The sequence below is a fragment of the Dermochelys coriacea genome, chromosome 10 (assembly GCF_009764565.3).
Source record: "Dermochelys coriacea isolate rDerCor1 chromosome 10, rDerCor1.pri.v4, whole genome shotgun sequence".
NCBI lineage: Eukaryota > Metazoa > Chordata > Testudines > Dermochelyidae > Dermochelys > Dermochelys coriacea.
Window position 1 is genome coordinate 65,643,917 of NC_050077.1, and position 27,777 is coordinate 65,671,693.

The 27,777-nt window shown below is 40.6% G+C and overlaps 1 protein-coding gene across 10 annotated transcripts in view; it reads right to left on the bottom strand.

The window, feature by feature from the left end:
* CEP152 (centrosomal protein 152) overlaps positions 1-27,503 on the bottom strand; it is a 50,776-nt gene extending 23,273 nt beyond the window's left edge. For 2 of the 10 annotated variants that reach the window (XM_038420158.2, XM_043494018.1), the window contains exons 1-12: positions 23,451-23,566; positions 17,806-17,942; positions 15,924-16,024; positions 15,564-15,630; positions 14,992-15,336; positions 13,177-13,345; positions 11,909-12,049; positions 9,910-10,049; positions 4,705-4,905; positions 3,389-3,536; positions 1,592-1,683; positions 242-405 (exon numbers count right to left, since the gene is read on the bottom strand). In XM_038420158.2, coding sequence (XP_038276086.1) covers positions 242-405; positions 1,592-1,683; positions 3,389-3,536; positions 4,705-4,905; positions 9,910-10,049; positions 11,909-12,049; positions 13,177-13,345; positions 14,992-15,336; positions 15,564-15,630; positions 15,924-16,024; positions 17,806-17,913 — 1,676 coding nt within the window. In that variant the 5' untranslated portion in view covers positions 17,914-17,942; positions 23,451-23,566. Of the gene's footprint in view, positions 1-241; positions 406-1,591; positions 1,684-3,388; positions 3,537-4,704; positions 4,906-9,909; positions 10,050-11,908; positions 12,050-13,176; positions 13,346-14,991; positions 15,337-15,563; positions 15,631-15,923; positions 16,025-17,805; positions 17,943-23,450; positions 23,587-27,100 lie in introns of those variants that run through there. The other 8 variants (XM_038420162.2, XM_038420161.2, XM_038420156.2 and 5 more) reach the window with 7 other exon arrangements.
* Between the last annotated feature and the right edge of the window lie 274 nt (positions 27,504-27,777).

Consider the following 27,777-nt stretch of genomic DNA (forward strand, 5'->3'; position numbering starts at 1 on the left):
CTGTAGGTAAGCTTGTTTCATTCAAACTGAACAGAAGGTGGGCACTGTTTCCCACATTAGAATAATCTATGGTAATTTATTAAATATGCTGAGGAGACCAAAGAATTCCATATTTGTTATAAGTACTCTGTTGCTAATTTACTGAGTTTTTAAAAAAATTACATATAATAATTTTGTACAGACTGCATCTTCTACTGTAGACTGATCTGATGCATCATTTGCTAGAATGATATTCACCCACCTGTGAAATCTTGCTTTTTTCCAGTTGACTTTTTTAATACCCAAATCCACATAAGAATCAGTCATGTCCACATGAAGTTCTCCACTTGCGTCATTCAGAAACACCCCAAGCTTGGCAGCAGATTCATATAAAGCAATTTCTTCCTTTAGTTCGGTTAGCTCTTCCTAAAAAAGGCAAAATAGTAGTATTATAGACAGCAGGTCAACTAAGTCAAAGCAAACCAGGAAATCAAGCCTTTTAGGCCAACAAGAATTTCCCCAGATAAGTCACTAAAAGTAAAACAAATTTCTTAAGTTACTAAACTAATTTCTGTATTTATGGGCCACACACATTTGAACCACCAAACATTGCTTTAATTCTAGAAACGTACAGTTTGTTTTGCTAATACCAGTTATTACTCAATCACTTATGTGATAGCCTCTCTACTATACTATAAGTTACATTAAAAACCAAGTGGGGAATATTTCTTACACTCTCGCTATATGTCCAGTATATACAGAGTTCTTAGTATCACAGCTAGCATTCAGGTAAGGGATGGTTTCAGACTCTTATGTCCTTACCTCTTCTTTTTCTTCTCCCAGTTATCATCATGATGGGGATCTCTCTGTATAGGGGAGTGCAGTTTAGCTGCAGTAGCAGCTAGAGCAGCGAGAAGATTCATCGTTTCAAAGATGGCAGGATTTTACAAGTTAAATATCTGAACTACAATGAGAACATGGACTTCCAGATATAATTGGTAGAGGCATTCTCCCCCTTCGCTCATGATGATAATTCTTGCTCATGAAGATAAGCTTCAGAACCATATTATACTTCCAATAGTCATAGAATCACAGAATATCAGGGTTGGAAGGAACCTCAGGAGGTCATCTAGTCCAACCCCCTGCTCAAAGCAGGGCCAATCCCCAATTTTTGCCCCAGATCCCTAAATGGCCCCCTCAAGGATTGAACTCACAACTCTGGGTTTAGCAGGTCAATGCTCAAACCACTGAGCTATCCCTCCCTACTTATCCAATTAAATTAGATTTTTCTACTCCCTCTGGAAACAGGATTTGAATTTTAAATACTGTACTTTCCATTCTTCTCCCACCAGCACACTAGTTAAACACATTACATAAAGTTTGCCCTACTGAGATACATGTATCCCTGTGTTTTAATGAGCAAGTCTGGCATGGAATATTCACTGACACTCCGGAGAACCATTCTCCTTTCAGTAATGGAGTACCAACTGATACATTCAAAAGGGATGCCATGCCAGGGCCATGTCCATAAAGTGCTTCAGCCTAGCAGATGCTTACCCTTTATGCCCCCTCCCTTTTCTAACAAAATATTTTTTCCATAAAATAAATTAACCTGCAAAGTCTTGTTCATGTTGTTGCTTATCAGCTGTGCAGACTGGGCTTGCTGCAGTTGTAATCGTAACTGATTTGTCTCCTGTATTGAGCCTGTAGAGAAAGAGAACCTTACCGTAAGGAAAATTACTACTGAAAATTCACCATTAAAAGTAAATATATTGACAATGGCAGTAGCCCTTACTCCATTTACTATGCTCATGAACTCCTCTATTTTAAAATACAAGTTATAAAGCTGGAAAAAAGGTTTTTTGGCTTCTTGGAAAAGAAGGTTATTACAGTTCTTAGATTTAAACAGCAGCTTGTTCAAGGCTCAGAAACCCTTATTTCCTCAGGGTTTTTTTGTTTTTTTGTTTGTTTTAACTGGTAGTTTTAAAATAAAAGTTAGGAGGAATAAGACATGTCAAATGTTTGCTTTTCTTGTAACTAACCAGGAGTAAAAAGGAAATTGCGTGACTATACCAAAAAACAGCAGGAATAAGGCTACCTTGGAAAAGAGGTTCAAAAAATTCAAAAATAAAGACCAATGTTATGAAGTTGCCAATTACTTTTAAGGGCATTCCACAGTATTCTATCACTCTTTGGCTGGCCAACTGCATTCCACTTAATACTGCCCGTTACATTCATAATTACTTATTGCTTCATTATAGAGAATTAAACAAAAAGATTTTCCCCCTCCATTTGGACTTCTTCTACCATCTCCTCAAGATGGCCTCTTGTACATATATACATGAGAATCCTCATTTTCAGCAGGTTCTTAAAATGGGATCCACAGGAAAAGGAGAGGCATGTATCTAATAGTATATTATTTTACTTAAATAAATAAATTCATTATGAGAATGCTGGTCAAAAGATGGAGAATTTCAAGGCTATCCACAAATCACTTACAAGCATGGAAGCAATAGTGCAAGCTTCCTAATATGTCTGGCAAATGCTCCTCAATGTGGCTCTTAAGGGACTGCCTGGAACTGAAAAGTTGGTGTGTTTTTTCTTTAGTTTCAAATCCTTAATTGTTCTATGGAGATTGCCAAAAAGAGTGCTATTGAATGCTAACTACAACAGGGATATGTTGACACCAGTCCAGTAAGAACTGAACTAAGGCTGTTTACACATAACTGGCATTGTTTTGGCATTTGTTTATGTTGTGTTTGCTTAATTAGTTTAGTTAAACCAGTGCAAGTCTGTGGGAAGGCACTCTTATTTTGGTTTAAGAGAGGCTTATTTTGACTTAGCGTCATTCACACATTTTTATTTTTAAATAAACAGTATTAACAAACCCAAAATAAGCCACCCAAACCAAAACCTGCACACAAACTTAGAGGTTTAATGAAGCCTGTTTGAAAACACATCTAGCTAAACCACTGAAAGTTTGTGTGTAGACAAGGTCTGAAACCACCAGCCACCAATTAAATACTCATGGCTTTGAGTCATTATTTATCTGGGCCAAGTGACAACACTATTTCATCACTAATCCCCTCAACCATTCAGTGCCCTGAGGCACAGTTTTTAAGAAACTGGACACAGCCATATTGCTAACTGTTTATCAACAGTCAACTGTAGAGTAGTACAGGGGACAAGTTTTACACATTCGTGCTACGTATCTTGCACTAGAAGTTGTTCATCCTAACATGTCACTTTAAATCTAGAATTATTTAATGAATTTCAAATATATGGTTAACTTATTTCTTCCCAAAAAGTCTAACACGTGTTTATTAATCACAGTGCACCTGTTATGCAATTCCATCCTTATTGGAAATTGTTTCTGCCATAGCAGATAAGGTGTATATACGAGACTAACCTGTTTGCAGTAAGTTTGCACATTGCTTTTGGCTTTCTTCTAGGCTCCTTGTCAGTCGATTGATTATCTCCGTTTTTTCTAGTTTGCTTTCTTCTAGCATTCTTTCGAGTTGCTTCACATGTTCCCTTAGATTACAGCAAAGATCCTTCTAATGAGATATTTTTCAAGTTACATATCCATTACTCTCACAGGCAGTAGTCTAAAAAGTCATCCAGTAAAATTTAAAATACAATTAAATTAAGCATATATCAGAAATATTGAGATCATACGGATCGTGGTTTTCTCTACTGTGTTTATGAACTAAGGAAAGTATGATCTAAATGTTTTTAAGCTACAAAGTCTACCAGAATCTTTTAGAAAGGTATCATTCAAGTCATTAAGTGCGAAATATCAGCCTCATATCACATCCTAAACAGTATCTTGACTGGAAAAAAAGTTTGCCTTATCAAGAAACCTACTTTGATGTAAATGTTAAGACAAGTAGTTTTTACCTCATCTAGCTACATCAAGGTAAGCCCGAGGCAGGGATCATAGGGTTGACCTCAACTAGCTACACTGAGGTAAAAACTACAGCACCTTGTTTCTGCTAAAAATTTTACACTGAAATAGCTATCTTGATGTAAAAATACACCTTTTTATTTTGCAGTGAAGACAAAGCCTTAGCAGCAGAATGCTTGTTGGAGGAAAGAACGGTGACACTAATGTATGCCTTTCAGTTCACAATCAATTAATCCTCAAAACACCCCAAATGAAATATGTTTTTCAGTATTATTTTTACAATTTAATTTTGTTTCCCACCTGCAAAATAGTTTAAGCGAAGGAAACCAGTCAGTTCCTGATTTCCTGGGGCGTGCTCAGATCACACCTCAATTTAAAAATTATACATCAATAAGAGCCAATTCCTTAAAAGTGTAACAATGCAAAGAGTTGATTACGGTGTGATCCTATCATGTGCTATAACCGAAAGAAATTAGAGAAGTCTTAGGTGTTACTTGTAGCAATAATAGTTTAAATCTTCTCATGTAGAAGTATTGGGTGCTTTTTTTTGTCAAGTATCTAACTAAATCACACTCAAACGGCTTTGTGGACATGCACGGCAACGTTTATAAATGTATCATATATTGTGTTTGTTTAAAAATGTTGTGACTTTTGTGTCTACTTCTCTCTATTCTGTTACCATCTTCTGGAAGATGGGATTGAGATTTACAGGCTATTTGGAAAAATGGTTTCAGAAGGGACTGGATAGGGAAAAGAGTGCAGCTCTACAGTTTTCTACGATTTAGGCAAATATTCAGTGTTCTAAATTCCATCCTAACCTGCTCCTGCAGTGCAGAGTTTGTAGCATCAAGTTTCTGTTCTAATGACAATACTTGCTCTTCATACTTCTGCTTCAGGGCTGCAACTATGGTCTCATGCTGTTCTCTGGCTCGCTGAAGAGAGTCAGAACGCCGAAGCTCTAACAGCTGCTGCTGCATGCTTTCCATGGCTAACTCTGCCACTTTGGATTGTTTGAATAGCTGCAAAAACCCACGATATAGAATACTTGAGTTCAATTACAAAAAACTATGAACATATAAAGGCTTCAAGAGAAGTGACTGCACAGTTAAGAATGTCCAAAGTTAAAAATATGTTTTCATAGCTTCATAAATTCCAAGGCCAGAACAGACTACTGTGATAATCTAGTCTGACCTCCTGTGTAACTTTCCCCAAAACAGTTCCTAGAGCATATCTTTTAGAAAAATATCCAATCTTGATTTAAATATTGCCAGTGATGGAGACTCCACCATGACACTTGGTAAATTGTTCCAATTGTTAATTACCCTTATTGTAAAAAGGTACACCTTATTTCCAGTGTGAACTGGTCTAGCTTCAAATTCCAGTCATTGGATTGTGTTATACTTTTCCTCTGGTACACTGAAGAGCCTACTATCAAATCATTGTTTCCCATGAAGGTACTTATTAGATGGTAATCAAGTCAACTCTTAACACTCTTTTTGTTAAACTAAATAGAGTGAACTCCTTGAGTCTATCACAGGGATCAGCAACCTTTCAGAAGTAGTGTGCCAAGTCTTCATTTATTAACTTTAATTTAAGGTTTTGCGTGCCAGTAATACATTTTAACATTTTTTAGAAGGTCTCTCTCTCTAAGTCTATATATTATATAACTAAACTATTGTCGTATGTAAAGTAAACAAGGTTTTCAAAATGTTTAAGAAGCTTCATTTAAAATTAAATTAAAATGCTGATCTTATGCCACCAGCCCGCTCAGCCCACTGCCAGCCTGGGGTTCTGTTCACCTAGGCCAGCTGCAGGCTGAGCAGGGCCTCTGGCTGGGACCCTGGCTGGCAAAGGGCTGGCAGCCAGAACCCCAGACCAACAGCGGGCTGAGCGGGGCTGGCGGCCGGGACCCCAGACTGGCAGTGGGCTGAGCGGCTCAGCCTGCTGCCGGTCTGGGGTTCAGTCCGCCGGCTCCTGCCAGTCAGGGTCCCGGCTGCCGGCCCCGCTCAGCCCGCTGCTGGTCTGGGATCCCAGCCCTGCCCACATAGAGTGGGTACCTATCTTCTCCCTGGTTCTAGCCCATTCTCTTCCTATCTCTCTACACTGAGCTGAGGGTGGGAGTGCACTGAGCACAGGGCAGGGGGTGAAGGATCAGGCTGGGGGTTGGTGTGTATCGTCTGGCCAGGAGCTAGAATGAAGGAGGGGGCTCAGGGTGGAGTGTGGAGTGCTTACTTGGGCAGCTCCCATTTGGTCCGAGGGGTGCAGGTGGGAATGTGGGGGGGATGCAGGAGCTCCCGTTTGGTGCTCAGGGTGGGGTGGAAGAGTCAGGGCAGGAGGCTGGGGGCATGTGAGGGGGGCTCAGGCCAAGGGGCTGGGGTGTGTGTGGGGGTGTAAAGGTCAGGGCAGAGGGCTGGGGGTGTGGACTGGGGTTGTTGGGGTGCTTCCAGCCCCTTGCCCAGAGCGGCTCATGGCAGGCAGCTGGAGGGGATATGCCCTGATTCCACCCACTCTACCCCAAGGCCTCATTCCAACCTCTTCTCCGCCTCCTCCTCAGAGCAGCCAGTGCACCGCGGCTCTGCTTCTCCCCCTCTGGCTCAATGGCCATCAGCTGATCCGCGGCAGGGAGGGAGGGAGGAGGAGGAGGAATGCAGCATGCTGAGGGAAGGGGGGGGGAGTTTGCCAGCTCTGCAGCAACAGCTGGTGGGGGGGCAGAGAAGAGCGGGCTGGGGCAGGCAGGATTTTTAATGGCACCCTGCCGCCTGCCGGGGTCCTGGCCTGGGTTTGGCAGCGGGCTGAGCGGGGCCGGTGGCTGGGACTCTGCAGGCAGCAGTGTGCCATTAAAAATCGACTCACATGCCGCCTTTGGTATGCGTGCCATAGGTTGCCGACCCCTGGTCTATCAAGTATCACTATACTTGAGTCTATCACTATGTTGTCTATCTTTTAATCATTCTCGTGGCTCTTCTCTGAACCCTCTCCAATTGATCAGCATCCTTCTTGAACTGTGGACACGAGAACTGGACACAGTATTCCAGCAGCAGTTACACCAGTGCCAAACACAGAGGTAAAATTACCTCTCTACTCCTACCTGAGCAGATTATTCACCATGACTCCCAAATCTTTTTTCAGATTCACTGTTTCCCAGGATAGAATCCCCCATCCTGTAAGTATGGCCTACATTCATTCTTCCTACATCTATAGTTACATTTAGCTGTATTAAAATGCATATTGTTTGCTTGCGCCCATCTTAACAAGTGATCCAGATTGCTCTGTTTCAGTGACCTGTCTTCTTTATTATTGGTTAGAATTGGGGGGAGTGGTAAATTACACCCACCTTTAATGTGGGGAAACCAGTACGCTGACAGAATGGGTGCTCTGACGGAACTCTGCGTTGTATAATTCAAAAGAAGCTAGTGCTAAAACATAATGCCATTTAGTTAATAGGATATAATCAAGGTCCCGGCACATCAGCCTTTGTCAGCAGAACTTGTACGGAGTCCCAGATACTTTAAAGAACCCTAGAGACTTTGCAAGGGGAAGGTAAGTTGCAAACACTGCCTCCTGTGGGGGATGTAGGAACAGCCCCCAAAGAAGCATTGCACACACATCTGAGAATGTAATCACAAGAAGTTAAAGTCACTAATTTATCTTACAACACAAGTCAAAGTAAATAAGATTCTTGAGTCAGCTGGGACTGCATCTTCTTCTAAGAAGAGATCAGCCCCACTGAAAATCCTGTGTGCACACACACAAGTGTGCATTATAAATAAGCTCTTGCCAACTCCATTTCCAGCCAGAAGTATATGTTTGTTACTAAAAACGCAATATTGTAGGATCCATCCCTAACAGGATGAGTTAGCAGGAACCAACAGCAAGTTGGAGCACAAGTTTGTCTCCTTGGATATGTTCTAATTAGTGGTTGAAGTACTCGGGCTGTTAGAAAGATCTCCATTTCTTAAATATTGTTTGCATATTATGCTTATATATCTTTTTGATAAAAAGAGTTTAGCAGGTGAGAATTTTATGAAGAAACTTTAAAATTCTCCTAGGTTGTCCCAATTACATATATTTTGTAATCTGTATAGGAGTCAAAGTACACTAGACAAGTGAGACAACAATAAACCAAACATTTTATAAACTACCACTATTGTTTCTGCAATCCTCACACAAGCATAACTCCCACTGACTTCGTGAAGTCACATTCCAGACTCACAGGGCCTGATTCACAGTCATCCTTCCCTTTACACCAAGTATGTCAGAGCAGTAGGGAAGCAATGCAACTATAAGAGCCCTCCAAGAGAATACCTCCAATGCAGGGGGCCTTCCGTATCCTTACACAAGAGCTCTCAACGAAGGGGGCTTTCTTGATTGTGCTCTGGGAAGAAGGGGACTTTCCAACAGCAGAAAAGGACATGACCAGCAAAGTCCTGTTCCCTGTTTATTTCCTGGTTGCCGCAAGGCTGGGGGAAGATAAGGTACCTCTGAAGGCTGTCCTAACTATATTGTGGGATCAACAGCCCCAGCAGCTTTAGTATTATGGGGGACTTAGGGTGCAAGCCACCTCCTCTCCATCCCTTAGCCTGGCTCTGCATGGTACAGTGATGACATATCCATTTAGCCAAATCAGTTTTGCCTTGTGTAGGATTTGACCACTTATGTTTAAGTAAATCCCTCCACCAAAAAGGAGTAAATTGGAAGCCAACTTCAAGCTTTCAAGTGACTTGTCAATGACTTATTTGGTCTAGAAGTATCTGTACAGTTCACTTTCTTAAGGGATAGGAATATTAGGGAAAACTCCTGTCCTTTTAGAAAGCTTGGGCTACATTCCACTTAAGTTGCTTCTACCCACCATCCACCAAAACTGAACTAAACTAAATGACTTTGGTTTATGAGTAGATTGTTACACTCTTGTTCCTGGATTGGATGACACGAAATGAGTGGAGGAAAAGGAGACCAGCATCATATGATACATAAGAAAGTTGCTATACTTCCTAAAACCATTCTTTAGTCATTTTTGACGTTGGGGAGTTGTGAAATCCTCAGACTCTGCATATGTTCTATGAGGTAGTAGACATATGCCACACACAAAAAATAAAATAAAGCTCACTGGATTATCTGTAAACTTTTTTATGATCCAAAATCACAGCAATGTTCTTCCCACTTCAATAGCTGGGAGGCACTTAAAGACCATTACAATCTAGTTAATGATATCCAAGTGCATCACAACTAGTACAAAATTCAGAATTTCCAATGTATTTATCTTTGGGAAAGTAAAAACATCCTGTTTTGAGTCATGGAGACAGAGCGGTAACAGAGAAGGCCTTGTAAAGCATCCAGAGAGGTATGCCAGAAGGGAAAAACACAAAAACAAACAAAGTGCTCTAATGAATCCTTATAAGAGATGCTATTGACATTTTTTTTAAAAGGTTCTGATAAATCAAAATAGTTTTTTTCCTTGAGGTCTGACTTCCATCAGCTAATGTGACTCATTTAAGACCAAGAATATTGGGGATCTGAAAACAAGATGTTAAACTATTATTTTTTTCATTATAGAAGCTTCATCTTGAACATGCAGCAGTTAAAGAGTAACACTCCATCTTAGCCACTGCAACCCACATATATATAAATAAATATCAGGGTTAGCAGAGAGGACGACTTTGGATATTCAAAGTAAATGATGCATCACCAGAAGAACCAAGACATCTGAGAAACTATGGATTTTATACTTCCAGATTGCAATTACAAAACTACAGAATAAATAACTATGTAAATTAGTGAGGTCATATTTACCTTTCTGTCAACAGTCGATAAGAGCGGGGAAATTTAGCTAATTCCAGTCTGGAAATAGATTATAATCTATAATTTTTACACTAGAAGTTCCAAATCATATACTCTGGGTCTTAAATAATCCTGCCAGCATGTCCATAAGAATATATTAAATCTTTGTTAAACTTAAGATTCACTTTTGCATCCCAAGTACAACTACAGAAATTTCCCACAGTTACAGATAACAGTTACAGTACCTGCTCCTCATTGGCAGTAAGAGTTTGAATTTGGGTTTCAAGTGCTTTAATTTGACCTTCAAGATGTACCTCCCGTTCTTTTCCATTTTGATACAGTTTCTGGGATTCCTGGAGGCTGAGTGCCAAGCCATCCTTTTCATCTTACAAGAGAAATAAATAATTAAGCATCCTGGGAGCTATGAGAGGAGTTCTGCAACAAGTCTTTCTGGAGGAATTTTCATTTGGCACCTGGGTCTGGGAGTATAACACCTTAGTGGGCCTTCTCCCTCAACAAAATGGGTTGGAGGAAGCAGAGCAGACTCTCCAAGAGTAAAGCCAGCAACAACCAGACCAGCAGAGGGACAGGGAGAGGCCCAGCCAGGACCCCCTGCACCCTCAATATCCTAGCATAAAGAAATACCACTCTGCTTGCACAAGCAACCAGCACCATTGCATGCGGCAGGGGACGGGATGGAGGAAACAAAATAGGACCTCCCAGAAGATGAACAACAGTGACTTGCCAAGAGACAACCAAGGATGTCAGCAGACTGGTTTCTGTTTGAACTTTGGCCATTATTTTCTGTCTTTTTTTGCCTGCTTTTTTTGCCCAACTTTCTTCCCACCCTTTCCCCCTCCCTACCCAAACTCCTCTCTTCTTTCTTTCCCTCCCATCTTGCTACAATTCCCCCTTACCTCACTCCTGCCCCCACACAAAGAAATTAAGGCAACAAAGCTTGTACCCATCATCACTGAACACCGTCTCAGTTGTGTCTCTGTCTCTTACCCTTTGTCCATTTTTTTTTATTTTTAGACCGTTTGAACTCTCTGGGGCAGGGACCACATTGTCCTGTATGCTTCTACAGGGTCTAACATAGTGCAGCTCCAGATCCTGATGGAAGCCTTTGGGTAATACTGCATCCATTCTCTCCAGGATGCTCATATTAGGTATCACCATGAAGTTTAAAGAATTTCACTCTAGGGCCATAAATAAAAGTTTAAAAGTTAAATAAAAAAAACCAAAGAGGTATTGAGTTAGGCCCCAATTTGAGAAAGCACTTAAAGTTAAGAATGGTCCTGAACACAACACTTTCCTGACTCTAGACCTTAATATAGTAATAACGGGCACAAGTAGTTCAGCAATCATTGCTCACTGCACCCAAGTTAACAGATCTCTTTGGAACCAGCGGGTGCACTATCAGATCTAGAGGAAGCACTTGGTTACTATCCAGCTGAAAGTAAAGGTACTACAAAAGCAGCAATTTAGCAAGAAAGAGAGAGGATTCTTTCTTCCTTTCTACACATACCCTTCCTTCCCCCCTCCCCCGGGCTCTACTATTATTAAAATGACGGGGGCTATTTAAGTAGATCAATAATAAACCAATATTTTAGAATTGGGATCCAGATTAGTGTAGTGTAATTTATTTAATAATCAGAGATTAGACATGGTAGGTAATGTGTGTCAAACAGATGGAAAAGTACAGTAGTATTTGATTTGAATTTATACTTGTTTGGCTCTTGTTTACTTGTTCTCTTTTTCTTTAGTCATCTATTTATTAGTTTCTTGCACTTTCCTCTGAAATAGCTGGTATTGGCCATTGTCGGAGATCACTGCTCTGATCGAACGTGGCCATTCCTATTTTATTTTAAAAAGTACTATAAAGAGTGAAAAAGTTTCAGAGTAACTGTAAGCCTTCAGCTATACGCAAGGGGCCAAGTCTCCGCAGCGTTACACCTGTTTTGAGCGAGTGCACAGGGGGTTTAAAAGGCCAGCAAAATAGAATTCTATTGTTTGAACCGCTGATAATGTTTTTACACCCCCATTGTGTAAATGACTATAAAAGGTGCAAAGAGGGTGGGGAAGGGGGAGGGGAATCAGGCTCAGACTCTGAACCCAAATCAAGTTTGCAAGTACAATCAATGTATGTTGGAGTGAGTTAAACAGAAATAGATGAGCACATTAAAAGTTGTCAGATCTCAGTAAATTCTAGAAATTAAAAGTCCATATAAACTTTTGTTTTACCTTTGACCATTGCAAGCTGATGATTCAGATACCTAATCTGCTGTGCACTCTTTTCCATCTTTTCAGTAAGTTCTTCCAGTTGTCTCTCTCTTGCTTTATTAAGAACCTGAAGTTGAAGAATCTGCATATTGTCCGCCAAATCTGTCGAAGTTTAAAATATAACTAACTTTCAAACAAGCTAGCTTCTGAAGAGTGCATAACATTCTTACAGTACAATTAACTAGTCTGAAATAGATTATAAGGTCTTAGGGGCAGGAATCATCTACCTCCTGAACAGTGCCAAATTCATTGTTGGTGCACAAGATGTAACTCCGAAACGGAAAAAATTATACAACTTGCTTACTAAATAAAAGTGCACCAGCTCACAGTCCCACCATTAGGCCTGAATTACAATGTCAGCTAAAACTCCACACAACAGTCACCAACTAACAGAGTGTTAACATTAGCATACTTACTGTAAATTCTCAGAGTTCCATTCCTAGTCATCTAGAGACTTTTGACATTTCTCCACTAAGCCTACAGATTTGACATTATAAACATTTATTGGACAAGGCGGCGAAACATTCAAAGCCCAGTCTTGTAAGCAGCAGGGTGACTCCAAACAGATGCTGAGCACCATTAGGCCACATCTACACTACGAGTGCTATAGCTGCATAGCTACAGTATCGTAGCTATGCTGCTGTAACCCCATAGTGTAGACACAGACTACAATGATGAAAGAGGTTTTTCCCATCACTGTAGGAACACCACCTTCCCCAGCAACAGTAACTAGGTAGACTGAAGCATTTTTCCGTTGATTGTGTCTGCACTGGGGGTTAGGTCAGCAGAGCCACAGTACTCAGGGGTGTGGATTTTTCACATCCTTGAGCATGATGTCAACCTAATTTTCAAGTACAGATCAGGCCTTAGCTCCTCCCAATGAAATCAATAGTACAAGAGCCATCAGCAGAATAAAAGAATTCAGCCTTTACTCAGGCAAAATCCTACTGGCCTACAGTGAATATTATGAAGCATTTAAAACTGAATATACTGATCAAAAGAAATGGTCTATTCTTATTTTCATTGTAATAGGAAGAAACTAGTATCACCTCAATGAGCTGTCACTTAATAAAAATTTACAGTAAAGATTAGGACATATCCAAGATATTGCTGTATTTTCCCTTTGTTTAACAAAGCCTAGGATAAAATCCTGCCTCCACTGAAGTCTTCAGAGGGACCAGGATTTCACCCCAGAACACTTATCAAAGCTTGAACTAGATAACACTTACTCTCCTCAGTACCCAAAAACTCCCGTTGCAGCTCTTCAAGCACTTCATTTCTTCCTGTTGCATCTTGGGTTATTGGGATTTTTTGCTGAATGGCATTTTGATATGGTTTATACGTCACTTTGTAATGTTCCACAGTTTGGCCGTTAGCAACTTCAGATGCACCAAATTGCTGTTGTGACAACAGATTAAAAGTAAGGACAACTGTTTTAAACCTACCCTCATCTTGCACAGCAAAAGAATTTCCCTTTGTGGATTTACAAGGTTTGGTATTTAAAAAAAAAAAAAAAAAAAAGTTGCAGAGGCTCATTATTTAGACTCCAATCCAGCAAAGCACTTAACTATGTTTGTGTTGTCCCACTGAAATCAGGACTACACACATGCTTTAGTGCTTTGTTGAATGGGGCCTTATTGGCAAAGTTTACACAGTCAATACGAAATCAGCACATCTAGTACTACTTTTTGCTAATTATTCTATAAATAAAACCAAACACTACATTTTTATGCTTGAAAGTTCAACTAGTTAACTCTGAGTTACTTTAATACGATAAACTGATTGCAGAAGCATATCATGTTGTATCAACTGGAGATAGAATCAAAGAAATGTAGGACTGGAAGGGACCTCAAGAAACCATCTAGTCCACGGGTCCCCAATGCAGTGCCCGCGGGTGCCATGACACTCACTGGGGCATTTTTATGCGTCCACAGGACACCCCGGCACCGAAAAGCGTTGCTGTCAGTTGGCGGCGATGCTTCTTGCCGCTGCCGCTTCCCAACAGCAACATTTCAGCGGCGACGAGTCTGGTGCCCGCCACAGTCTTCTGGGAATAGCAATATGCTATTCCCACAAGAAAGGTTGGGGACCACTGATCTAGTCCATCCCATTGCACCAAGGCAGAACTAAGTATACCTAGACCATCCCGACACACATTTGTTTAATCTGCTTTTAAAAATCTCCAATGAAGAAGATTCAATAAGTAATGGAATAGGTTACCAAGGGAGGTTAACTGTCCTTATAGTTAAGCCACTCTAAAAACTATCCTTACAGTTAGAAAGTTTTTCCCCATTACTAACCTAAATCTCCCTTGCTACAGATTAAGTCCATTACATCTTGTCCTATCATCAGTGGACATAGAGAGGACAGTGATCAATTGTCCTCCATAACAGCCCTTAACATATTTGAAGACCTCTCTCTCACCAACAGAAGCTAGTCCAATAAAATATATTACCTCATCTACTTTGTCTCTCTAATATTCTGGGACTGACACGGCTACAACTACTCTGTATACATCACGCCCCCCACTCAGTCTTCTTTTCTCAAGACTAAACATGCCCAGTTTTCTTTTAACCTTTCCTCTTAGGTCAGGTTTTCTAATCCTTTTACCATTTTTGTTGCTCTCCTTTGGACTCTTCCCAGTTTATCAGCACCTTTTCCAAAGTATGCTAGCCAGAATTGGACATAGTACTCCAGCGGAAGTCTCACCAGTGCAAAGTAAAGCAGAACAATTACCTCCCATGTTTTAGATACAACTCTTCTGTTAATACCCCATAATATTAGCCTTTTTCACAACTGCATCACGTTATTGGCTCATCTTCAATTTGTGATCCACTATAACCCACAGATTCTTTTCAGCAGTATTCCCCAGTTATTCCCCATTTTGTGATTGTCCATTTGATTTTTTTCCTCTAAATGCAATACTTCGCACTAAATCCAGATCTTCTAAACTGAAAGCAGCTAAAATAATACTCTAGCACCAACACTTAAATCATTAAAATACTTACAAACAAGATAAAGAAATACATCAATATTTTAAATACCTTCAGATGTTCCTTCGGAGCATCTGGAAACTTTACTATTTTGTTTTGTTGGTTATTTAATTCCTGTGTATCGCCATTTGTGTATGGTCTAAAATTTTCTGGGAGATGATATACATTGTTCTGTTGGCAATGACTTGGTGCTTTATACCCATCTCTGCCGAGATACACATCATCAGAATCCTCTTCACTCTGTCTATCAGAATAGTCCTCTTTAATTTCGTAAATGCATCTTTCCTTGTCTGTATTGTGCTGGTCAGTCCAATTACTGGCATGTGTTTCACCATGATTATTTCCTTGGTCATACAGGAACTGTTCAGGATACAAATTCTGTCCCTGTTCATAGCCCTATGAACAGATTAGAGATTTGATATTCTTCCTTACCTGAACTGTTGTCTCCCGTTTTTCCTCTTTGATTACAAGCTTGTCAGGATAGGCAACGTGCATTACTATTTGTTTGTAAAGGACCATATCAATTAATATTGTACCCTATAAATTACTAGATCAAAAACAAATTATTCTTAATGAGAAGACCCTTTTATTGGGTCACAATTTTGTGAAAGTCGGGAACTTACACTTTGGGGATTAGTTATCAGCAGATGATCATTCCACCTGGCCTCATGTTCCCAGGGTTCATGTGCTCTATATATAGAGAGAAAGAAAATATTCATGAAACACTAGTAACTATACTGTGTGTGTGTGTATATATATATAGTTATGTCCATGTTCTCAGAAAGAGAACTAGATTAAACTATTTAGCATCTACTCAATCTATTGTGGAACCTAAGGCCTAATTAAAGTTGTGGTATATTCCCATTGTTCATAAAAGTTAAGCTAAAGTTGTTTGTACACCATTTGCCCATAGATAGAGCTTCAGCTTCACTACACTTTTTTAAAGCATGCAAAATGACTACCAAGAAAATTAACTTTCTTACTGCTCTGCATCCTCTTGTATGCTACAATCAGAGTAATTAGAGAGCTGGTCTCCACTATCATCCAGCATGTCATGGGGAAGGTCTGTTAATAGTTGTTGCAACTGAAATCAGACAAATAATACACGTTACCTTTGCAAACATTAATACAGTACAATTTACTCATGTTCTTTTGAAAACATATGCTTAAACTAAAAAAGTCATATACATCTTAGAGACTGAGGAAATATCAAACACACGTGAAACACAGTTTTCCCTCCATTGAGAAGATGCCACTCAGTTACAACAGGGCTACCATGGCAAATCAGGGACACAGTTAAGGATGCTTATTTGTTGGTGGAGTTACTACCCTAGGATTTCTCTGGTAGGTACTTGCAGTAAGTGACTTGTGCTGAAGAGTCATTGGATCGAGTGTCACAGAACAGAGCCTCTTTCTGGAGGGCTAACTTGCTGGAACCTCTTCCTCCATGCTAAGATGCACTCCTTGGGTGCTGCTACCTTAGCAGGATTAGTTAGCTGATAATAGGGGAGGATTTAGCAGTCCTTCACTTGCAGCTATGAAGCATATAGAGTGGAGTGCTGATTACAGAGTGTTCCACCCAATGCTAGTATATACAGGAGATCAGAGTGCTGCAGTAATCAAAGATGTTCAAGTAGAACAGGGGGCAGGGTAGTCAGGCCTTAACTGAGAAAATCCAACACACTCAAAGAAAAAGAGAAAGTTGTGTTGCCCTTGCCTAGTGACAGCCCAGAAGGAGAATAAAAGTGGTGATGATTAATGTTTTCAGTTACTGTATATCAAGAATATACAATGAAATCAAAATTGTAACATGTAAATGTGTCACTTTCCCCACCTAATACGCAGTTTACCAGAGTACACTCAGCCTCAGAGCTTCTATTTCACAAGACAGATTTCAAGGTGAGCTGACTGCTGGTAAGAAACCATCAGTTAGATGGCTGAATACGTCGACAAGTCTTCCAGGGAGGAAAGTAGTACAGCAACAAAAATATTGGCCAGTGATTTTACTGGCAATAACTAATCTTGAAGGTCAAGTATACGATCTCTTCCACCGGGTGGAGGCTGCTGATAGAACAGTGGCGGGCTAGGTATACAATATATCTGGGAAAATACCTGTGTATAAATTGTACATAATGGCACATAAGGTGAACTTTAGGAAAAAGATTTATCCTTATTTCTGGGGAAGACATCTCTTATGAGAGTCAAAAAGGGTTATTCCTGTGTGTTTAGAAGGGCATCGCTGACGTGGGCCCAAGAGTTGCAGTTGCTTGTCAAAGGCAGTTATTGCTCCCCAGATTACAGCTGGAAGGTGCAGTAGCCAGAGTATGCCATGCATGCTGTTTATTCACAAGTCAAGGCTATTTTATTTAGAAAGTTGACTGTTTAGATTAGGGCATGGGGAGGTTATAATTTATTCTATACGTAAATAGACACCAGTCAAACCAAGAACGACTGTAAGCTAAAAAATTAGACTACTACTTATATTGAGTTTTACACTTCCAAAGTACTGTACAAACATTAACTAAGCTTCTCAACTCTCCCCTGAGGAAGGAGTTGTTTATACTGCTGCAGTCAGTGCAATGACTGAAATAATATAGTATAAATAGACAGCACTCCTCTAAACAGTACGTCTTTAAAAAATATATATCCTGAGATCTCATTTGGCATGTTATTTAGCTAAGCTTCAACAAGCTAAATCACCTCAAAGTTTTTAGGAGAAAGGCACAAAAAAGCATTTTAAAATATTCACTGCTAAGTTATCTTCCCCAAAACAGTCTACCCTGACTTTCCCATATTTAGTCATTCCCTTTGCCCACATAAATTAATTCTAAAAAAAATAAATAAAAAAAAATCTTCTGTACTTACTTGGAGTAAGGAATCTTGTATAGAATGTACCTGTTCTTCCAAACCTTCAGAAAGGTTTCTGTATATAGCCATATATTGACCCTCAATTTGTTGATCTGGGCAGTACATTTTCTTTTTCTCAAAAGGATACTAGAAAGCTACATAACATATAATCAGTTATTGAATCTAGTGCCTGCACCCGAACTTTGTTCTTCTCTAAACTAGGAAAGTCTACACATGCTTGTTAATTAGAGCAGAAACATCAGCTGCTATACATGAAGTACCCCAAAAAAAAAAAAAAAAAAAAAAAAAAAGAGAAGAAACTCTCTCAGAGTAGCAGTTACTACTATGACAAAAGATTAAATTAGTATAACCTCCCCTACCCCCAAAAACATTTCAGATCAAACTCTCCCAAATTGCTAAATCTTTGTTTTAAAAAAATCATACTCATAATCATAACATACTCAGCTGCTCCCTAAGACTTCACACATACAAAGAGGAAGGCTAGAAATGGGGGAAAACATCTTTCTAAACACCACTACCTCTTCACTTAAAGCGTTGCTTGTTTCCAGACATTCAACAATGCTATGGACTAGTTATATGAATCAAACACCTTTTAGTCTTTCAATCTGAGACAATACAATGTAAAATTATAAGTAATAACTCTGAAGCCTACAGCAAAATACCAAAGAAAAGGAAGAGAGAAGAAATGCCTTCTGCAGAGTTCTCCTGTATTCAGATTGAAAGGACAAACTTTTACTTCTCTTCAAAACCTTGCTGGACTTTAGATATTTCTCTAGCTTTATTGTTTCCAGCAGGAGATCAGAAACAGCAAGACTTTCCTTTTCCTTAACTACAACTGGGAAGTACTACATCATCAGCAATTTTGCTGGCCTCACCTCGGGGTGGGGACTTGAAGGCCGGCAGAAGGAACTGAAGCGCAGTGAGCGTATGATCTGGTATACTGATAGCCTGCAGCAGAAAACTGAGTACTCATCAAGAGTTAGTATAATGAGGATCTCTGGTAACTCTTATAAATTAGAAACTCATGGGACTCCAAGTAGGCTGAGGCCATGTAGCATGGCAGTGAGAGCAGCAAGAGCAGTAATTTGATGTTAATAATGGACCTGCCTCAAGACAAAAATCACTCAAAGATAAAGATGACTTTATAGAGCAAAAGAAAGCAGGTAAAATAGAAGGGTTGTTTGTCTCCTTGTGAGCCTGGTTTTAATACTGACTGGGACTCTTCATGACAAAAAATGACTGCCCAAAGTTTTGAGAGTCCACCCTTGTTTGCTGCACTGAAAAAGAGAGCAGCTGCCTTTTTCCATTTTAGCTACCACATATGCTAGACAGAGCATGCGACTTAACAAGATACTCAAGGCAGTAAAAAGAAAAGGAGTACTTGTGGCACCTTAGAGACTAACAAATTTATTAGAGCATAAGCTTTCGTGAGCTACAGCTCACTTCATCGGATGCATTTGGTGGAAAATCCACCAAATGCATCCGATGAAGTGAGCTGTAGCTCACGAAAGCTTATGCTCTAATAAATTTGTTAGTCTTTAAGGTGCCACAAGTACTCCTTTTCTTTTTGCGAATACAGACTAACACGGCTGCTACTCTGAAACCTGTCAGGGCAGTAAGTAATCTTAGCAGGGCAGGGAGGTATATTTTTTGCTAGAAGTATTGTTTTTTTAAGCTTACTTCAGAAAACTTGTTAAAAAGAGGTGTCAGGACATGATTTATGCCCAATTATGAGGAGTGCCATGTCTTTGTGTCCCCTTACCCCCCCACACCCACACCCTTTTTTTGATAGGGGGAGAGCACCACCATACTCAGTTAACAGTTAAGGTAGAAGAAAATCACATTCCACATGCAATAAAGTCACAGAAAATAATACTAATTACCTTTAAAAAGTCCTGTTTGCCCAATCCTAGAATAAGCAAAGCCATTCAGGGGGATGGGAAGACCCTCACTTATAACTATGTCTGAAGAAATAACAACATGGGCAATTACTTTGGTCTGGTAAATTTACAAGTTTTCTTGTTGACGTGTTCTCCAATGCACAAGGAAAGAGAACTGGGCTTATAAAACAAATGTTATAGCATTAAATAACTAGATTAAAGAGATGTCAAAGCATCATAAGAAATACCTAACACCTAGTGGGAAATGAAGGAAATAATTCTGGAGTATCTGGAGTTAAAACAGAAGGAACCAATAAACTATGCTTATCTTTTCAGGCCTATAAAAAACTGGGTCCCATTGCTCCAACAGCCTCTTCTCCCAGCTCCAGTAGAGGAGCTGCTCACCAGCAAGTGCTGGAAGAAACTTTTGGGTTAGTGTGACCTCACAGCAACAAAGACATTTCAACAGTCTAGATCAGAGGCTACATCACCACAATCACCCTTCTCTATCAATATCTACAGCAGCAGAAAGCTCTCAGGATGTAAACACCAAACACAAGAAGAAAACAAGCTCTAAATAGCCTCAATACAAGGAAAAGGTCATCTACCAGCAGCTCTTCTGTACACTATTCATGAAGAAGGCTTTGCCAGCTCTGCCCCTTCCCACATCACAACACTAATGCAGCATCCTGGAGAATCCCACACACACCTGCCACACTCTAAGTAACAACAGTATTGATAGATTACCACAACCAAAACACAATCCCCCCCCCACCGCCCAATATCACCTTCAACCCAATCCTACTCCTTCCCAATGCAAGTTTTATCTAGAAGAAACATCCACAAGAATTGCAAGCAGTGTCTCATTGGATACTACAGCCAATCCAGAGCAATTGCACATGTATATGTATAGATAAGATCAATTCCAGAACTTAAGTTCCTCTTAACCAATGCAAGCCCACATCACATTTATGATATCATCACCTGTGAGCACCCTAACCGGATATGATTTACCAGAATTTGGTTGCCTAACACTATGGGCCCAGTGGTAGCTCCCCTCATTTCCTCAGGCTAAATGAGTACATCACAGATTCTAGTGTACTAAAATGAATAAGTAGCCATTCTATTCCAAACTGGCCTCAGATACAAGAGTCTAATCAGAGTCTTTCAAATGCGCCTAGTTACATCTGCAGTTCTGGAGATAAGACCAATGTGGGTATCTTGCTAACATACAAGTCTTTAACCAGAAGAGGTTTCTTCTGGAAGCTGGCTGAAATGCTGTCTAACCGTACTAAAGTTCCCAAGACTCATACTTCTGCAACATCTCACTGCTAACACCTCCAACACAATGGCCCCAAACCAGCTCTCTCTCTCTCAGATGATTTCCAGCTTACGCACAGCCATTCATACCACAAACCTGACCTTATATACAGTTCCAGTCCAATAGGTGCTTCCAGTCCTAGACAGATCACCATATCACACAAGTAAAGATCATAACTGTCCCCAGTTTCAGGAAAGAAGCAATAATCAGTCAACTTCCAAAAGCTCATGGGTACAGAGAAATTCCAGATCATTAAAGAAGGCCACTTTGCTGAGTGGAGCTAAGTAATAAAACTTGTAGTGAGATACTACAAATACTCTGACCTCTGCCTTCAACCCTCTGGCACCAAAGCTCCTTCTTGCCACATAGATCCCTGCCGTTCTAAGGCAGATGCAGCAAGTAGTAAAAAAAAAATTAAGTGTCAGTGGAAGCAAACATAAGCTGACACAGAAGGAATGACACACAAGGAGTTCTTTCAGATAATACACCTTAACCATAGTATACGAGAGCATACATCATAATAGACACCTCTAAAAAAGATCACCCTCCACTGAAGTATATGGAACATTAATTGCTTTGTTGATCTCAGAATGTCTTCTCTCAGTTCAGGAACACAGCATCTCTCACGGTAAAGAGCTATCACTATTCTTATCTAAGGAGAGTGGCATAGAAGCTACCGCTACGAAGAGAAGCAAAATAATTGTGTGTATCAAGAGGTCATTAATTGTTTCCAAGTCTATTCTTTATTATCAACGTTTACATAAAGCATAGAACATTTCACCATGGGACAAATACTGCCTCAATGTCTGCAGATGCAAGAAGTTCCCCCACACAGCAAAACAAGTGTGACCAACACTCTCAGACGCTGTCCCTTCTCATTAAAGGATAAAGATGAACTTTGAGAATAGTTCAACTGCTACACAACGATAACTGCTGTCATAAATTCTCTTCTCATAACCCAACCACACACACATCAATCTTTAAATGGCACAGTTCACAATTCTCCTAAAACAACTGACCTTGGGAAGTCAAGAAACATGCCTTCAGCTAGAACAAGAATCCCCCCCCAAAAATAAAATAGAATAAAATAAAATAAAATGGAACTAAAAACCCATCAGCTGTTTCTAGTGAGATCATAAGATACAAAAGTAAACTCAAGCAGATTATGATGTCACCATAACCTTATCTCCCCTGACAACATTAAATGTTATTTTAAAAAGTAGCTGGTGATGCTTCCACAAAGAAATAGAAAGTAATTTATAACTAAAACAGTAAAATGTAAATTCCCTAAATAAACATTTGGCTAGGATACTGAAATTAATGCTCCTAATTCTTGTGAAAAGTGTTGCGGTGATCAAAGGACCAGACATCAATTAAGTAGTATTATTACAGAAATGTTGCAACTGTAAAGGTCAGTCTGTGCTAGGGAACTTTGGCATTCACTATAAAACATTATTAGTGTCCACACACAAGTGCTTGTAATACCTCATAAGGTATCACAAGAGCCCATCATGTCTTTAGATAGCAGAGTGGACCCCAAAAGGGAGTGGATGACACAGCAAGAGACCCGCACAGGGATCAGGGAATATTCCCTGATTCTCAAGACACTGTATGCAAGCTATATTGCTATTGTCTGTGCTGTGTGTGCTTGGGCAATGAGATTTCTAGACATTTATACTGTACTCCTCTCCGTGGGATCCAAGTCCTAAACTTCCACCAGTTCAAGATCTGCCTTTTTTTTTTTTTTTTTAAACCTGGCAGCAAAGATTTGCTTAATATTTTTTATATTTAATGTAAATCATTTTAATGAATTAGACGTTTACAACTTAGATTGTCAATTTCAAATTTAATTTTTTTTAAAATATAAACCTGTATTTAAATTTAAAAACAGTCTGATGATTTTGATTTAAAAAAAATCAAAAAAAAAATCAGTTTTTAGCCACCTTGAAAGCATCCAGCATAATCAGACAAGGGAGCGCCTCAACTACAAAATGAAAATATTAAAACATATTTTGTGTCACACAATCAAGCTGGTGCCCAGAGTAGAAAATATTCCCCCAACTCCAACCAAAACTTTAGCCTCCTAAGTAAGTAATCCTAACCAGGGGAAGAGGTTGCTGAGAAATAATCACAGTTCTCAGGTGATGGAGGCCTTTAGCTTTGTCTTGTCATGTATTGAAGGCGTGCAGTTCTCACAAATATTGCACACTCTGTTGAGAGCTTCCTTCTTTAAAAAGTAGGCTCTCACCTCTTCTTGAGATTTGGCATAATTCTTTTAAAAACAATATACTGTAGTATTGAATGCTGTGCTTTCATGAGAGCCTTGGGAATTAAAAAAATCAAATTTATAATCCTTCAGAATAATTACAACTATGCATAAAAGAAATGAAAAGGAAAGAGTTAAACAAGCCTTCAGATTTATGCCATTTCTTTGCTTTCACCTCTTGCTCTCTTGCGTAGTCCTCCTGGTCATATTCATCTTCTTCTTCATGTTGAGTTTGCAGAGCTCCACTGTCAAAGTCAAGTGACATTGTTTTCTAACAAGGTAAAGTTTTTGCTGTCCAACTTGTTTAAAACCTATCACAGGAGGAAAAAAAGGGACATATGAGCCACAACAAAAATCAAGTGGACATGCAACACAATGTTTACTTTGGAACAAATACTGCAACTATCAGTGCATTAACTCGATCTTCCACTGTAGCATCTCAATGTATTAGCAAGACTTTTTAATTTCTAAGAATTCTGTGTTTTAGCAATTAAACATTTAATAAACAACATTTAGATGTTAAAGTGTTTAACCTTTAATCATTACATGAATATTAAAATAAACAGTTTACTTAAGATAAATTATATTCTGAAGAAGTATTTCAAAACTTTGGGCTCTAGGGAGTTAGTATGTATTCACTCAGTATACGTGGATAAATTCTACCTTCTATTAGTCCTGGGGTTTTGGGCTTCTTTGTTTGCTTTATAGTTCATGTAACTGATGTAGAAAATGCTGGAAGTGTGCTATTGCCAGAGCACCGATACAAACCATAATAGAAGCAAAAAAAGTCCCCAGTCAATTAAAGACTTCTGACCAGCCTTAATTAGCTGTTTAGGATTTAAGTCTTTTCTGATCAACTGTAAGTGGCAATACCAGAACTATTACAGCAGCTTTTACAGCACTTTTACACCTAGCTTCCCCTCTGTTTTTTTGGAGATATAATTGTAGTACATAAAAAGAAAAGGAGTACTTGTGGCACCTTAGAGACTAACAAATTTATTTGAGCATAAGCTTTCGTGAGCTACATCATTCATCCGATGAAGTGAGCTGTAGCTCACGAAAGCTTACGCTCAAATAAATGTGTTAGTCTCTAAGGTGCCACAAGTCCTCCTTTTCTTTTTGCGAATACAGACTAAGACGGCTGCTACTCTGAAACCTGTAATTGTAGTACATGTTGCTATTCCCACCCCACCCCCAAACAATAGGTTTAGTAAATATGTCATTCCCAAATTAAGGAAAGCAGATGACATCCAATTGGAATCAACAATATAATGTTTTGTAAATAATTACTTTAAAAGTGTTTGCCTATTTATAATCTGAGTATTTCCTACAGCATAAAGAGCACACATCCCAAAATTTCCTTCAAAATATGCGTAAGGTTACTTGAGCTTATTGGTTGCAGCAGTCCTCATCTACTCCTCCCTTCAGCCTGTTTTTAAATCATTTCTACTAAATAGCTCTTGCAGCTGCATCTACTGATAATTTTCCCAAGCAGCAGCAGTGAAATTGATCCAATTCTTGTCAGTTTTCAATGCAGCTATTCAGAACCCTGCTGATAGCAGTAACATTGACCAAAAAAAAGTGGGTGAGGTAATACAGTATCTTTTATTGGACCAGCTTCTGTTGGTGAGAGAGAGAAGTTTTTGAGCTACACACTCTTCTTCAGGTGGTCAGTTTTCATTTTACTGCAGCTTGACAAAAGCAATAAGCAGTAAATAAGGCACTGAAGCAGTCTTTAGAATTAGGAAGACAGCAATGCATTAGTTTAGCTTGATTTCAGGAAAGTGATCTGTGTAAAACAATAGGCTTTTAGAGAAAAATATTGTACTACATTTAGGTTCTAATACCTTCCACACCATAGCATCTGGGCAGCTTCCAACAATACATAAATGACAGGACTAACATCTGTCATGTGTGGTTCAATTCCTCTCTCCCCCTCTCCGCAGAGGGAGAACTGGGTGCAGGATGGTGTTTTGGTAAAGATGTTTTATTTACATTAATGTGTACATGCACATAGAACAATGGTTCTCAAACTTCTGTACTGGTGACCCTATTCACACAGCAAGCCTCTGAGTTCGACCCCCCTTATAAACTGAAATCACTTTTTTATATAGTTAGCACCATCATAAATGCTGGAGACAAAGCAGGGTTTGGGTTGGAAGGTGACAGCTTGCGACCTCCCAGGTAATAACCTCAGGACCCCCTGAGGGGTCCCGACCCCCCACTTTGAGAACCCCTGATATAGAACAAAAGGTAACGAAGTTTGTGATGGTCAGTCCAAGCTCAAATCCTGCATAATTTGCTTGCACCTACTCACTATAAATACATGTATTTTTTGAAGTCCTGTGCACATAATCAGAGTGCACACACTCATATCTTTTAATCAAACACAAATGTAACAGCATCTCATCACACACATAGTACCAGATTCATTGGCAAGCCTTCCTTTTCTAAAGCTACTTCAGGGTTGGCAGTACTAGTGAAGGGAAAAAAAACAGCAGCTTGAAAATTACAGCTGGGATTTTCAAGGAGACCTAGGGGTGGCACCCACCACATATTCAATTTCAGAGACATATAGATGAACTCTGAAATCCCCAGCATACATTTCTAACTGAAGATCTCTTTCCCTACTATATAGTTACAAACAACAGTGAAGATGACTACAACTGAAAGGAAAATTCTTTGTTTTCAGTTTCTTTATTTTGTGAATTTTTCAGTACTCTGTGTATAATCGGATCACTCTTTTGATGATGATCAGCTGTGATTCCTTCCCGATGCAAAGTTCATAGGAATTTGCTGTTGTTCTAACTTGCTAAAGAGATGCTCATAAACCAGTGTGACAACAGAGTGAAATTTCGTTTCTTCTTTTTTTAAAGACTCAAAGTATCGTACCCAGAAGTTGATTTGAAGAACAATTGAGATTTTTTTTTTAAACCAACTAAAGTAGAGCTGTTTCAGAGTAGCAGCCGTGTTAGTCTGTATTCGCAAAAAGAAAAGGAGGACTTGTGGCACCTTAGAGACTAACAAATTTATTAGAGCATAAGCTTCCGTGAGCTACAGCTCAAAATGCATCCGATGAAGTGAGCTGTAGCTCGCGAAAGCTTATGCTCGAATAAATTTGTTAGTCTCTAAGGTGCCACAAGTCCTCCTTTTCTTTTTGCTAAAGTAGAGCGAATCCCTTTTGCTTCTGCCAGAGCAGCTCCCGCTACCCAGCAAGGAGAAGCCATCCACTGCAGCCATCAGTGGCACGCTACACTGGCTGCAAGGTCACGACTGTGTTTCATTAGCCATTGGCCCTAAACATGAGTAGGGTTTAAAAAAGTCTTTAGATGCCAGCGGCCGGGGATCCCGCGACAGGGCGGTGGGCGCGCCCCATCCCCACCCTCTATTGACTGAGGGCTCCGCCCACGCGAGGGGGAGCCACGCGCAGGATCAGTACCGCCCCCCGCGCAGCCGGAGGCACTAGCATGCGCGGGCTGCCAGAAGGCCCCACGGCAGCAGAACGGTGGGACCGGAAGGCTACAGGAGACAAGCCCGTGGGCGGAGTTGACTGCCCGGTCGCGCATCCCTCTCCGCGTTCCCACGGAAGCGCCAGCGCTGAGGAAGGCGACAGGGGGCGGCCCCCGAAAAGGACAAGGCCCCACGCGCTGGGGCCACCAGCTAGGGACCGTACCGAGCCCCCCGGGCGGGCGTGGGAAAGGGGCTCGCGAGCCCCCCCCCCAGGGGGGGAAGGGAAGAGGCAGGGCCCGCGCTCGGGGGCGGGAACCTCCCACTCCCGATGGGTCTCCAGGAGAGGAGCAGCGCGGAGCCCGCACCGATACTTACCAGCGGCCGCGGGACGCTACTGTTACTCGCCGGCCATCAAACCCCACCGGTAGCCTTCCGCGTGACACAGCCTAACCCCCCGTTGAGTGATAGCCGAATCCTCCAACCAGCGGCCAGGCCGCTCTTCTGTGCCCGGCTCTAGGGGCGGGACTTACTTGTCCCTCCTCATTCAGGTTCCGTTGCGCCGCAAACGCCAGGGTTAGCAGTTTGAAAGCAGGCGCGGGAGGCCGCGGGAAGCGCTGCCGCTCGCTGATTGGCTGGGGCTCTTAGCCAATGGCTGGTAGGGGCGGGTTTTAGCGGACCTCTGCACCTGGCCACTCCCTTATCCCCCTTTTTGTACCCACTGTGCGTCCCAGGCCTACAGCTGCGAGGGACCCCAACAGGAGGGGGACGTGGGACATGCACACACCCCGGAGTCTGCCCTGTACGGTTATGACAGCAACAGGCGATGCAATAGCAACACGATGGCATCCTGACCTGGCATCACAGCACGAACCCATGACCATGTTGGGCTGAAATGTGCAGGCATCATATAGATGCCATGGGATGAGAGTTCTGAAACTGATTTTAAGATGAGCTGTTTGAGTGCAGCTTGCGGTTGACTATTTAATTGATTATTGCTTGATTTCTTAATAAATCGCTGTGGGAGGCAGGGGTATTTGAATAATGCTGCGTAT